The sequence below is a fragment of the Mus musculus genome, chromosome 1 (genome assembly GCF_000001635.26).
Source record: "Mus musculus strain C57BL/6J chromosome 1, GRCm38.p6 C57BL/6J".
Lineage (NCBI taxonomy): Eukaryota > Metazoa > Chordata > Mammalia > Rodentia > Muridae > Mus > Mus musculus.
In genome coordinates this window covers 121,303,219-121,317,536 of record NC_000067.6, presented here as the reverse complement: position 1 = coordinate 121,317,536, position 14,318 = coordinate 121,303,219, and the positions used below count along the sequence as shown (strand labels likewise).

The 14,318-nt window shown below is 42.2% G+C and overlaps 1 protein-coding gene across 8 annotated transcripts in view; it reads left to right on the top strand.

Annotated features, from left to right (window-relative positions):
* Insig2 (insulin induced gene 2) overlaps window positions 1-13,184 on the top strand; it is a 28,310-nt gene extending 15,126 nt beyond the window's left edge. For all 8 annotated transcript variants that reach the window (XM_006529891.4, NM_178082.3, XM_006529892.2 and 5 more), the window contains 4 exons: window positions 5,212-5,336; window positions 10,231-10,397; window positions 10,574-10,673; window positions 11,590-13,184. In XM_006529891.4, coding sequence (XP_006529954.1) covers window positions 5,212-5,336; window positions 10,231-10,397; window positions 10,574-10,673; window positions 11,590-11,631 — 434 coding nt within the window. In that variant the 3' untranslated portion in view covers window positions 11,632-13,184. The remainder of the gene's footprint in view (window positions 1-5,211; window positions 5,337-10,230; window positions 10,398-10,573; window positions 10,674-11,589) is intronic.
* Window positions 13,185-14,318: the final 1,134 nt, after the last annotated feature.

Sequence of the window (14,318 nt, the reverse complement as noted above, 5' to 3'; positions counted from 1 at the left end):
TGTAACTCTGGCCTGGAACACATAATATAGACCAAGCTGGCCAAAACTCTTCAGAAATCCACCTTCCTTCACTTCCTGAGTGCTGAGATTAAAGACCTGTGCTCCCATAGCCATCACGTCTAGTACATTTTGATTATATTCACTTCTTACTCCTGCCTCATCCCCTCCCACATCCCAGCTTCATATCCTCACTCTTGACCCCTCCTTTTTAATCTCACAGAGTCCAAGTACAATTTGTACTTCCTATATACCAATCCATTGGATGGTGGCTGACCTGCTTGGGGCCATATGCTTAAAGAAAACTGATTCTCTCTCTCTCAGCTGTCAGTAGCTCTTCAACTAGGGAAACGGTTTCCTGCTCTGTGCTGGACCATTGACAGGCTTCTTCATATGCAGGCGGCGGCAGCTGCTGTGAGTTCACTAGTACAAGAGCCCTGTAATGCCTAAAAGATAGTCTCATCAGGGTCCTCCCCGACCATTGGTGCTCATAGTCTTTCCATCCTGACTTCTTTGATAGTTCCTAAGCCTTGGTGTGAGGGACTGTGACATAGATGCCCCATTTGTGGCTGAGCAGTCTACAGACACTCTCTCCTTTTTGTGTTAACTGCCATCTACTGCACAAAGAAACCTCTCCAATGAGAAGTGACAGCTCTACTAGTCTATGGCTATAGTGATGAAGGTTTACAGGGTAGCTCGATAAGATGTCCACTTAGCAAAATAATAGTAGTAGGTCAGCCCTGGGGCTTGTGAGCTCACCAGCTCTGTGTTCTGGAGAGTCCCCAAGTAGCCTTTATCAATTATATCCTCCTATTGTCTTGTTATAATTAAGAAATAAAATAATGCATGCCATGAGGCCTCCAACTCACTCTGTAGGTGAGACTGGCCTTGAACTTCTGATTGTCCTGCTTTCATTTCCTGGGTGCTGGGACTGGAGGTTTAACATTACCAGCTCTAAAGAATAAATACTTCAAAAGACAATTTCTGTATTGTGGGTAAAAGAAGTAGAGAAGTTACTTCAAAAATCACACAAATAGGTAAGCCCGAGAAGGTCATTTAAAGGATCCTGCTAGTCAAACAGTTCTCACCTCTTTCTTGGAGAGGTCTCTATTCTTCCCAGTTCCCACCGTCCAAGGTGAGCCTACAGAGTTTACACTGGTCTATTGGTGTCTTGGCCCCAATTCCCTGAGCTTAGAGAATTTTCCTACCTTGATTTTGACTGACACCACTTCCCTGTGTTCTGTTGAACTCTCTGGGATGTAAGAATGATTGTCTCTGACACAATGTGGTGGCGTGCGTGGTTTTCCTGATTCATTACCATGCTCAGGGTTAAAGCCTTCTCGTGACATTTTGTAATACTCTGACTCTTTCTGGACCCCAAGTTTCCCTTCATGTCAAACCTTAGAGTTTCCTGGTAATGCTGCTTGTTTCTGGATGTGCCTTAGTCCTTCAGGCACCTCCCTCTGCTGTGAGATTGTTTCCTTGCTTCTGCCTGCAGGGTCACTCGTATGGAAACGTTCTAGACAGCCCAACACCTTATGTCTCCTCATGTGCAGAAACAGAGTAAGAACCCCTCCGTATCCTGTCAGGACTTAACAGCATTCAGTAGTGTCTGTCACTTTGCCATGGAAACACATCCTCTTGTTTATTAGTGTGCACATGTCTATGCCCATGTGTGTCTGTGTGTTGGTGCACGCACACATGCCAGAGGACAAGTTCAACTGCTACATCTCAGATGTCATCTACCTTGGTGGTGGTGGTGGTGGTGGTGGTGGTGGTGGTGGTGGTGGTATTATTTTGTCTTTGAGACAGTCTTTCACTGGCATGGAACTCACGAAGTAGGGTAGGCTGGCTGGCCAGCAAACCCCAGGAAGCTGCTTGTCTTTGCTTCATAGTACAAGGGGATTTCAAGTGCCCACCACCGTGCCTGCTGCGTGTGTGTGTGTATGTGTGTGTGTGTGTGAGTGTGTGTGTGTGCGTGTGCGTGTGCGTGTGTGTGTGTGTGTGTGTGTGTGTGCGCGTGTGCGTGTGTGAAGTAGATCCTTAAGATCAGACTCAGATCCTTGGGCTTACACAGCAAGCACATTACAAACTCAGCCATCTCCCAAGCCCTCTTTAAATCCCCAGGAAATATCAAGAGCCAGATACATTATAGGGCTTAAGTAGTTGCTGAATGAAATCATGGCCTGCCTCTGTTGTAGTCTTCCATGGAAGTGTGTCTTGCTGAGCACTGTGGTTTTGTTCAGCCCCCCTTGTGCTAGATGCCTAATTTAACTGTTCCTTTTCCTGCCTCACTGCACTGAGCACAGTATCCTGAGAGAGTGATGGCTTACTACCAGTGCTTCACAAGCTCCCTTTGTCTTCAGTCTTGGCAGACTGTTACTGGGAATCACTTAAAGACATCAGAAGACATGTGATTTTACATCTGAGAACCATCTGATTAGGCAGGATTGTATTTGCATATGATTTTACACAGCATGATTTTAAGTCTCTTGTTTTTAAAAAAAAAGGTGCAGAGAGAAAAGAGGAAGCCCAGACATACTCCACTGAGCTCTCAGACAGTGGAGCCTCACTGTGCTGTGTATACTCCTATCAGACTCTGCCATGCCTTTATTTAACGGAAAGAAAGAAAGACATGTAATGGGAAGTGACAAGCTTTCCCAAATCCTCCCTCAGTGAGCAGCTGAGCACCGTGCATACTCAACGGATTGGGGTTTTTATTGGCAAATCCCAGGGTTGGCAGCATGGCCATTTAAATTCCTTCTTTGTGTTTTCACTTTCCCGTCTCAGTTGCCTCTCACTTGCGTAGAAACATAGTCAGTTTTAGTTATTTACACCTTCGCACATACATGTCAGCATCTCTGTGTGATCATTCTTTACCAGTGGCATCAGCTGCTGAGGAAGACTGGCTTGGAATACCTGCTCTGGTTGCATTTTTACTCAGGCACAGGCAAGCAGGAGCAGGATGGCATGGGGTTGAGGATAAATTAATTGATATATAGGTAGATAATAGATGATAATAGGTAGGTAGTAGATGGAAGGATGGTAGATGACAGGTAGGTAGGTACATCAATATCACTATTCATCTATGTATGTGTATGCGTTTATTATACAGAGAATTGGGGAATGACAAATGAGCTGTTTTGTGACAGCCCTTGAGGAAAAAATATCATTTAGACATGTTTCAATTATTAGGCACGCTTGTCATTTTAATCATGTAGAACTTTGAAATTCTGTCGTTTAAACCAATGGGATTTTTCACTAGTGTGTTTTAAACAGGACCATAATGTAGGTTTTCTTTGTGTGCGTACATGTGTCTGTTGGTGGTATGCAGAGGCCTGAGGATGCCCTGGGTTGTCCCTCCTCAGATACATCCCACCTTAGATTTTCTTGTTTCGGTTTGCACTCAGTTCTTTTGGGCTTGCAAGGCAAGTATTTCACAAACTGAGCCATCACCCAGGCCCTGAAACTTGCAATTTTTAGCAGCCATTGGATCTCTACTTTGCTGTGATTTGTCACTGGTCTCAGGATGGCCTGTGAGTCATCAATACTCACCAAAGCTGAGGTAAAAAGAACACAGCACTCCAATCTCATCTCTAGGTGGAAGGAGCCAGGTTGTCTCTTCCACATGCTGTTCCCTTGCTCTGTGTGCCTGTGCTTTCTAATACTAATTGCTTTCCAGTTTTCCTTTTCCTTTTACCGTTTTAATTTTATATTTTAAAATTTAAAAGGTTGTGTGCTTTTGTGGAGAGATGGTGCAACAGTTAAGAGTGTTTAATGTTCTTTTAGAGGGCTTGACCTGAGTTTGTTTCCCTGCACCCATACTGGGTGGCTTTCCCCACTCCTGTACTTCTGGGGATCCTATGTCTTCTAGCACCCAAATGCACATGCACATACTAGCAGGCACATGTGCATATGTAGACACAAATTTAACAAATAATCTTTACCAAATCAATAAATGTTCTTGTGGCTTGAGAGATAGGTCAGTCAGTGCAGTGCTTGCCTTGTTAGCATTTGGTTTGATCCCTCAGAACTCACATTCAACACAAAGGAAAGGGAAGCAAAGGGGGAAGGGCTGGGAGAGAAGAAAGAAAACCTCTAGATAGGGTGGTGCCTGCATGTAATCCAGTGCAGGAGAGGTGGATGCAGCTGGGGCTCTGGGGCTTACTGGGCTGCCAACCAAGCCTTCTTGGTGAGTTCCAGGTCAGTGAGAGATCCTGTTTCAGACAACAAGGTAGGTGGTGGCTGAGCAATGACACCCTAGCTTGTTCTTTGGTTTCTACATGGCTTCGTGAACACATTCAGAAACATGCACAAAATATACACATAAATTTCTTGTCTTTGTTATTAACTACTTAAGTTATGGATAGACTAAGAATGGTTTAGATCTTAGTCATGGATATCTTGCTAGTCAAGAATGTTGTTTCTCAAACCAAGAGCTGTCCACTGAGATGACATTTTCTTACCTTTTAACAGCAAACTTACATATTATCTGTAAATTTGTTTTTAAGACAGTGGTCTGACTATGTGTTAAGTAGACTAAGATGACCTTGAACTCCGTGATTCTTCTTGCTTTTTCCTCCAGTGCTAGGGATAAAGATGTGCACTGCCATGCCTAGCAAATTTGTAATTCTCACCATGTCCTTCCTCCTTTCTGTGTGTAGAAAGAGCCATACCTGAGAGGTCTGTGAGAAGATGAGGTGGACAGCAGAGTCAGGAGATTGCTGGGCACAGACAGGAAACCAGGCAGGGCTGATCTGCATCACATGATGGTCAGGACCTTGGGAGCCTAGTGCAGAGGACAAGGTTGAGTGAGCTCACAGGTCTACCCTCTAGCTTCTCTTTAGCTCCTATGTGTGTATAGCATATTTAAGTACTGTGTTGTTTGAGGAGAACATACTGTGGACTGCGTTGGGGCTTTCAGGTCTCTAAGGTACTGTTAGGAGCTACGTGAGTTAGTGTCTCTGGCTCCTTATGAGTCACTCCTCAGTGTGTGTTGCCTGTAGAGTGCTGCAGCTTCTTCACAGCTTTCTGCAGTGTGCTGCCACTCTCGGTTTCCTTGGAAGGTAAGTTTAAAGATGCAGTGGTGGCCAGTCATTTGGGTAAATTTCCCTTTTTTAAGAATCTAGAAAGCAGTAGCTGTGGTGATTTGTGTAACTTAATGGCTGCCTGTGCAGTGCCGCTGATGACTTACTTTTTTTATTCTTTCCACAGCTGTGATTGGGCTGTTGTACCCCTGCATTGACAGGCATCTAGGAGAACCTCATAAATTTAAAAGAGAGTGGTCCAGTGTCATGCGCTGCGTGGCGGTGTTCGTGGGTATAAATCACGCCAGTGCTGTATCCTTTCTGAAACATGCAGTAACAAGGCAGCCTACAACCTCCCTGCCATCAACTCTGATGGTCTCACTCAGTCTCAATGTTGGCCCAGTTGCTGAGACACCAGGGTAGCAATTGTGAGCTTAGAGTAGGGGTAGATATGTTGGTTTTCAGTCCTGTGGTAACACTCTGTCCTTAGGCCATTAAATTCCTTACATGTAATTTTGTTAATTCAAGAATTGAACTTTCCAAGCCCCACCTCCTCATTCCTTTCCTTTCTTCATTTAGGGTTTGCAGGTAAGGACCCTGGTAGTTTTAGGTACTCTTTTAAAAGTCTATTTTGAAAGAAGTTATATTGTCATGTATTGGTTATAGTCAGCACCAAGAAGTACCCTCCCCCATACACACACACTTGTTTATAATATAGGCTCTTACTGTGCTAGCTAACTCCACCTGGTCTTGACTTTAGACCCTGCTGCTCCAGCACTCTGAGTGTGTTTTGTTTGTGGTTGGTTGTTTCTTTGGGTTTTTGTTTTAACACTTCTGGTTTTTAATTTTCATTTTGAAACATGTGACCAACTCGCTAAACATCTGTCAATGCAGTCTGGATTCTTACCACTCATATTGAGCCTCTCACCTGACCTCTGATCCGCCTTTCTTTCTTTTTAATAATTTTTATTGAGTTTGTTCTTTATTGAGTTTCATACACTTTGTATACAGCACACTCTGATCACTATGGCTATCTTTTCTCCTCTCTACAGGTCCTTTTCCCACATCCTTGCCTTTTCAAACTGTTTGTTTGTTTGTTTGTTTGTTTGTTTGTAGATCCTCTGAGTTCCAGGAGCGCCTGTATGGCAGTACGCTTGAGAGTACTCATTGGAGCTTGGTAGGCTCCTCAGTGCAGACACATCTGGAAAGGACGATTGTCTCTTCCTCACAGTCTGCCAGTACCCAGAAGTGGAGGTCAGACTCCACCTGAGCCTCTCTCCATCCGTGATTGACTATCACTAGGTCCCCTGTAGGCAGACAACCTTTGAGATCCTTTCTGCATTAGCTGTGTCATGTCCAGAAGACAGTATTTATTGCCCTTCTCATCGTCAGGCTCTTTACATCCTTTCCATGTCCTCTTCCTCAATGACCTTTGAACCTTTGAGGGAGTAGTATAGATGTATGTGTAGGAACGAGCATTCAGTCATCCCTAGTTCTTGGCACTTTGAGAGCCATCTGTTCTGTATTTACCCCCCAGTTCATTTCATTGCAAAAAGAGGCTTCTGTGATTAAGGATGGGGACAGCAGATTAGTGTTTACCTATAGGTATAAATGTAAATATTTAGAAGACAGCACGGCACTGTGACAGTTAGCTAAACTAATGCCAACTCTAGGACCTAAGTCCTCCATAGCCTTGGGGTATTTTTACTGTGTTTACAGTGCCAAATATGAATTCCCTCTTTTGAACTGAGTTTGGGATCCAAGCAGACAATAGTTAGTACTCCTATTACAGTGATACCACTAGTGCAGCTGTGTACAAATCTTGCCTGGCAGGTTGGTATTGTAAATTGTAGGGCTCACTAAGTTTGGTAAGACCCTTTTCTCCCCCAGCATCTGGTATAACACCTTCAGCTTTATGAAAGTTAGCCAGCAAAGAGATGCTTCCAACTGAGTTGTAGGTTGATTTTTATTTACCTTGCAACCAAGCAAAATATATGTTCTCTTCAGCAATAAAGTCTTATTACCAATTAGTTCTAGTAGGTAACCGAAAGGAATAGCAAGAGGAATACAGCTCAGAGGGAAGTATCTTACACTGGGGTACTTATGCTGGAAAGTATCTAGCACTGGGATTTTCATTTAGCAGCCCTTGGTTCTTGCGACCAGCATTATTCAGAAATACAGGGTATCTCCCTGCTAATTTAGTCTCTCTCTAACTTTAGTTTTTAAATTGACTTATAAAGTACTAAGCTTCTGTGTGACTGTTCCCTACATTTTTCCTTCCTTGCCTCCCAGCTCTTTTGTGGGTACTCAGATCATAACCAAGTCCTCCTACTTGCTGCATGCAGTCCCATTCCCCACTGGGCTTTCTCCACAGTCTCACTGTTTGTCTTTTTAGGTAGAGGAGTTTAAATAGCCCTTTCTAGAATTTTAGATGCGGGTTTGGCTTTATTCATTTTATCCCTTATTTCTAAGAGAACTACTTAAACATTGTAATCTTAGCTGCCACATCCATCCTTTAAGGAAAACCTAAACTGTTTACAAAATGTATAGTAAACATTTTTCATATTTGCCTGATATCGCTCTCTCCTGAGAGGCTCTGCCAGTGCCTCACAAATTCAGAGGTGGATGCTCACAGCCATCCATTGGACTGAGCATAGGGTCCCCAATGAAGAAGATAGAGAAAGGACCCAAGGAGCTGAAGGGGTTTGCAGTCCTATAGGAAGAACAACAATATGAATTAGCCAGTACACCCAGAGCTCTCAGGGACTAAACCACTAACCAAAGAGCACATATGGTGGGACTCATGGCTCCAGCTGCATATGCAGCAGAGGATGGCCTAGTCGGACATCAATGGGAAGAGAGGTCCTTTGTTCTATGAAGGCTCTGTGCCCCAGTGTGAGGGAATGCCAGGGCCAGGAAACGGGAATGGGTGGGTTGGTGAGCAGGGGGCGGGGGGGGGGGGGAGGGAGATAGGAGGAGGGTATTTTTTGGAGGAGGAAACCAGGAAAGGGGATAACATTTGAAATGTAAATAAAGAAAATATCCAATTAAAAAAGGGAAAATTTAATAATAAAGATTATCAGCAGGACAGTGGTGGCACATGTCTTTAATCCCAGCAGAGGCAGGCGAAATTCTGAGTTCGAGGCCAGCCTGGCTACAAAGTGAGTTCCAGGACAGCTAGGGATACACAAAGAAACCCTGTCTCAAAAAAATAAATAAATAAATAAATAAATAAATAAAATAAAAAATAAAAATAAAGATAAAATTATCAAAGAGGAAAAAAAAGTTAGGTAGAGTTTGGGAAACTACAAGATACAGCCTCTGCAACTGATGTACTTGACTGATTTGCCCTAGAAGCCTCCTTACTGTGCTAAATTAGTGAGTTAGCAGAGAAGGACCCTGTGAGGACTGTATCCCATCATCCATTTATGTGAATGCCTCTTGTACAAAGGAATCAGTGCTCAGAACCCTGTGTTTTGGAGTTTATATATAAGGATAGCCAAAAGAAGAGAGAAACTTGCTCACATGAACTGTTAGTTTCTTGCTAAACCAGCCACTCACAAGAACTGATCTCTTTGCTTGCTTGCTTTTTGAGACAGGGTTTGTCTGTGTAGCCCTGGCTTTCCTAGAATTCACTATGCAGGCCAGGCTGGCCACAAATGCCAAAAGATCCACTTGCCTTTGCCTCAGAGTGCTAAGATCAAAGGTATGCACAACTATGCCCAGCTTTTAAAACTGATCTTAAGAGAGTAGCACACGGTGGGGCTAGGGAGATGGCTCAGGGGTTAAGAGCACTGACTGTTCTTCTGGAGGTCCTGAGTTCAAATCCCAGCAACCACATGGTGGCTCACAACCATCTGTAATGAGATTGGATGCCCTCTTCTGGTGTGTCTGAAGACAGCTACAGTGTATTCATATACATAAAATACATAAATAAAACCTTTAAAAAAATTAAAAGGAGAGAAACATACAACAGTCCCCGATGCCAAGGATTCACTAGCAGGGGGTTGTATGCTTTAGTGAGAATGTGGTAATGGTGGGGAAAGTGTGGTATCACTGGAATCAGGAAATGGCTTCATGAGCAGAGAAAGGAGAGATTGCTGAGGTACTGGCAAGGCCAGTGAGTCTGCTCAGGTCAGCCAAGGTGGAGCCTCTGGGGTATAGAAAATGTCCTATTAATGACACTCAGAATTAATTTTCTTAGTGTAATCCTCTAGCAAGAAGAAAAAAAAAATCAGAAAATTGAATTTGTAAGGCTCCATTCTGCTCAGAGATTTTTGAGCAAAAGGGGCTATACATTTGTGAATAGAGTTAAGTGGGTGCCAGAAATAAAATATCTTCAGAGCAAAGTGCCCTGCTAGAAAGTCACAGGCACCAGAAGAGCTTGGCAGGGGGGGAGATAATGTTCACTTCAAGGCTTTATCCTCAACAAATTAAAACTAGAGCAGTTGACATAATAGAAAGGGATGCTATGTCCTTGGTCCTCTTGTTCTGAACTGCATTATTATAAAATGTGTCTGTCAGTAAATCACATAGCCAATGTGGTACCCTGTTAAATAGCTGTCAGCTCTTCTATTTCCAAGTTCCTGTATGATTTTCAAGTCATTCTAAACCTTTTTGAGAAGTAGTATTGGTTTTCTTTTCTTCCATCCTTCCTTCCTTTCTTAGTTTTCTAATTTATTTCTTTCTTTCTCTTTCTTTCTTTCTTTCTTTCTTTCTTTCTTTCTTTCTTTCTTTCTTTCTTTCTTTCTTTCTTCCTTCCTTCCTTCCTTCCTTCCTTCCTTCCTTCCTTTCTTCCCCCTTTTCCCCTTTTCCCCCTTCCTTCCTTCCTTCCTTCCTTCCTTCCTTCCTTCCTTCCTTCCTTCCTTCCTTCCTTCCTTCCTTCCTTTCTTTTCCCCCAAAGGTGTGTTCTTTTCTTCAGATAGCAATACTATCTGAAGTGCACGTTCTAAAGAGTTCTCTAGACTTTATAATGAGGAATGTGTATAGCCTATTTTTTCCCATATTGGTTACAAGAAGGTAGGCTCTGTTAATTAATGCCCGCTGTATTTGGTGTTTAAACATAGTTTTATTTGTACCTAATGTTGTATGTTGTGTTAGAAGGTTGAGGACACTCCAGCAGGAACAGACTGTCTCATTTTAGAGAAGTGAATTGTTGGTGTCACTGGCTTCCTTGTTTCTGATGGCTCCTTAGCACTGGTCTCAGAAAGTAGACTTCGACAACAACTTCCAGTTTTCCCTCACACTGGCTGCACTGTCAGTAGGACTGTGGTGGACTTTTGACAGATCTAGAAGTGGTTTTGGCCTTGGTGTTGGAATTGCTTTCTTAGCAACCGTTGTCACCCAACTGTTAGTCTACAATGGTGTTTATCAGTAAGTATTGTCCTTGTCACCTGGTTATTCTGTAAATCAGCAATAACTGCATCAGAACCGAGGGTCTCAGAGGGGTTTGGCTGGTTTAATATACAGACTCACTTTCCTTCATTATGCTTGTCTTGAGTACCCTTGCCCTAGCTCTGTGGGTTATTAAAATATTTCTATTATTCTAGATACACATCTCCAGATTTTCTCTATGTCCGTTCTTGGTTGCCATGTATATTTTTTGCTGGAGGCATAACGATGGGAAACATTGGCCGTCAACTGGCAATGGTAAGCTGAGGCCATGCAGTGTGTGAGTTGCATGACAAAGTGGCCATTACTCAAGGGAAAGCATTGACAAAAGTAGTGTTCTTTGACCTGTCTTTTGTACTTTAATTGAAATAAGTCATTAGGATGAATTTAATCTGAGGAATATTAATACTTGAGAAACAACTGGAGAGAAAAGGAAAAATAGGTTATGGGTAGGATGGTAGAATTTGTTGACCATATTTGATACTTGACTTTTGTTGTTTTAATTAGCTTGCACTTTTCCGTTCTACAAACAAAGAACTTTTTTTTTTCCTTGAGACTAGGTCTCAAGTAGCCCATCTGGCCTTGAACTCACTACTTAGCCTAGGATGCCCTTGAGTTTTTGGTCTTCCTACTTCTTCCTCAAGTGCTGAGATTGTAGGCCTTGCACCACTACACCGGGTTATGTGGGACTGGGGATTGAAGCCTGGTTTTCTTCATACCCTCAGCCCCTAGGAAAAGAACAATGTTTACAATGAAAAGGGCATAATATACATCATACATTTTACTAGCTATTCTTTTAGAATATTGTTTTAATTATTATCCTTCATATTGTTACATACAGTGATTTGAAATAATGATTGAAATTCAGGTTTGTCCTAAGGTCATGGCTTACCCTTGGCTGATCTTGGAGCACAAAAGAAACACACTGTGCTTATTATATATGTTATATTATATTATACCAGCTATTGTTGCTTGCAGTGTGGAAATGGTTCTCTTTTTTGCTGTCTTCCATTGTTGTCTTCACTTTCAGAATGCCATTATATAACTCTTGGTTCTTTGAGGAATAAAGTGAACACATACTGAAACATTCATTTTTAGAGCTTTTTAATTTGTTTGAAAGTTGCAATTCACAAGAGATTAATATGTTAACTTTTTGACCTTTTAATCTTTGCAGTATGAATGCAAAGTTATTGCTGAAAAATCTCATCAAGAATGAAGAGGGCAGACGTCTTATCTGTTCTTTGGGAGCCTTGGGAAAGCACCGTGGGTATGAGAGGTTCACCAACGGAGGACCCAGTTTTCCCTTGATTGTGTATGTGTGTGGTGTGTGTGTGTGTGTGACACACATGTTTTTGCAGTCTGTGATTGCTTCTGTAAATCAGTTACCAACCTTTCGGTATTTGATTTCAATAAATGTAAGATATCTGTGCGCTACATGAAAGATATGTTTATGAGTACATGAAATTTCTAAGTTTTTTGAACACAGCATACATTGTATCACAATGTCAATGTGCCAAACGTGTTACTGACACAGAGAATAAGAATGCTTTGAACAATTTAGAAATGTAATGAAAGAGAAAAAGAAAGCTAAAAACAAAGCAAATAGAAAGCAAATTATAGCTGGCCGTTCCCTCTCACCGGCTGGTGTGCCTTTTCCCGTTTCTAATCAGCTGTGTTCGTCACAGCACCCACATGTGTTGTCTCTGTTGCTATCGTTTCAGAGTTTGAGTCTTATATGGTACTCATGAACTTCCATAGAATGGTTTTAAGTCTGCATTGTTGTAGGGACCCAAAGAATACTTTCCCGATTTCTTCAGAAGGCTGTGTGATGGGCAGAGGTGGTTATCAACATCACCCCACTTTGAGTCTACATTTGGAAAAAACAAATGACTAAAATCAGGGGCTTTGTTTAGATGAATGTGCTTGGGAATACTGTGTAGCCCTCTCTCTGCCACAGAGGCCAAAGTGATGCTAATTGTCACTGGCTACTGAAGCTCACAGCTCCAGTGCATGGATGACAGGAACACAGGCAGATCAAGGTGACAGGTCATACAGAACCTATTGGACTCTAGAAAGCAGGCCATGTGACTGAGCAGCTATAGAGGGCCTGAGTGTGTGGCCTTCATCAGTGCAGTCGGAAGATGCTGGAACCTGACTCCCTGTGTGCTAATGTCTATTACAAGGTCTGTCCTTGGAGAGCGTATGGAGAGCACACTTCACACATCCCGTTAACAACGCCTGCCATGTATTTATGGGTTAAGTCGATCAGCTGACTCTCCGCTCGCTTTGCATTTCTGAAATTGTTAATTGACTGGCACACAAGGGTAAATTCTTCTGACTACTGTGGTGTGCGTGTGCTTCTGTTTTGAGTGTGAGAGAAAATGTATTCATGTGTCTGTGTGTGCATGTGCCCATGCTTTCCTATAGTGTCAGGTAGACATTTTAATTTCTTTTAAAGCAGTGCTGTCAGACTGAAATCTTGTACACTGGAGTGTAATGTGCTTTGTGTTCTCAGGCGCAGAGTGTGAACATCCCAAGAGTACTCCATACTGAATATGTATACACAAGCCTAATGGTAGTAGTGGTGACCACACTACTCTATTTATTATTCTGTCTTTCAGATGTTATTCATTTAGAACAAATAAGGTATATTTTTAGAATCAAATTTGTAAACACTATAAAATCTTTAATAAGTTATAAGGTCTATGATATGTTTACTTTGAAAATTGCTGTTGAAAGCAAGATGTATTAAATATGTAATTATCACCATGTGTTAGTCCTTTTTATTCATGATAAATATTAGAACATTGTACTTGTCCTACTTTGGGTTTTACTGCTGTGAACAGACACCATGACCAAGGCAACTCGTATAAAGGACATTTAATTGGGACTGACTTACAGGTTCAGAGGTTCAGTCCATTATCATCAAGGCATGGCACAGATCAGGAAGGCATAGTGCAAGAGGAGCTTAGAGTTCTACATCTTGATTTGAAGGTTTCTAGGAGAAGACTGTCTTCCAGACAGCTAGGATGAGGGTCTCAAAGCCCATGGCCACAATGACACACTTCCTCCAACAAGTCCACACCTCCAAATAGTGCCACTCTGTAGGTCAAGCATATTCAAACCAACACAGTAGCATACATTAATCTTATAAAATTAATATAGGTAGTTGGATGTGCTAAGAAATGATGAAAGAGACCTCAGCAAGTCCATTGGGATAGAATGATTATCAAATAAATATTATAATTTTAAACAAGAAAAGGTTAATTCTGGCAAAAATAGTGTTTAATACTTTGAACCATAAATCTTTCTGCACATAGGAATTTAACAAACTGACGAACATTGTCAACCACATGTTTTGTTCTCATTAGTTGAACTTGTAGGAATTTGGACCTTTAAAATTGAGACTAAATTCTGAGAAAACAATGAGATTCCCTAGTTAGAGCCCTACTGATACTTCACAAAGTGGATTTTCTCCTACCTTTCCCTGGATTCTGAGGGTCCAGCTCAGGTTGTCTGGCTGTGAGTTATCTCAGCAGCCTTCTGCTCACCGTCTGCTTTAATCTGTTACTTCACACTGAGCCCTTCCACACTGAGATCAGGGGAGCTCTGAGTGATGTGGACACTTCATGTATCTTGTCTTATTAAGTCAGATATAGGTCAATCAAACGAAATATTTCTGTGCTTGTTTGCCTCATTTTCCTGCAGTATATGTTTTGCATAGGGGAGTGCACTGATGCCCCACGTGTCTGGAAAAGCCCTTACCAGGCTTTGGAATTCTGGGTCCACCTTTAACTCCTTTCTGCTTTGGTGCTTGTTTGTTTGGGAGTGTGCCAGTGTGTGCCACAGCAGATGTGTGAGTTCAGGGGACCGCTTACAGGAATTGCTTCTACCATGTGGATC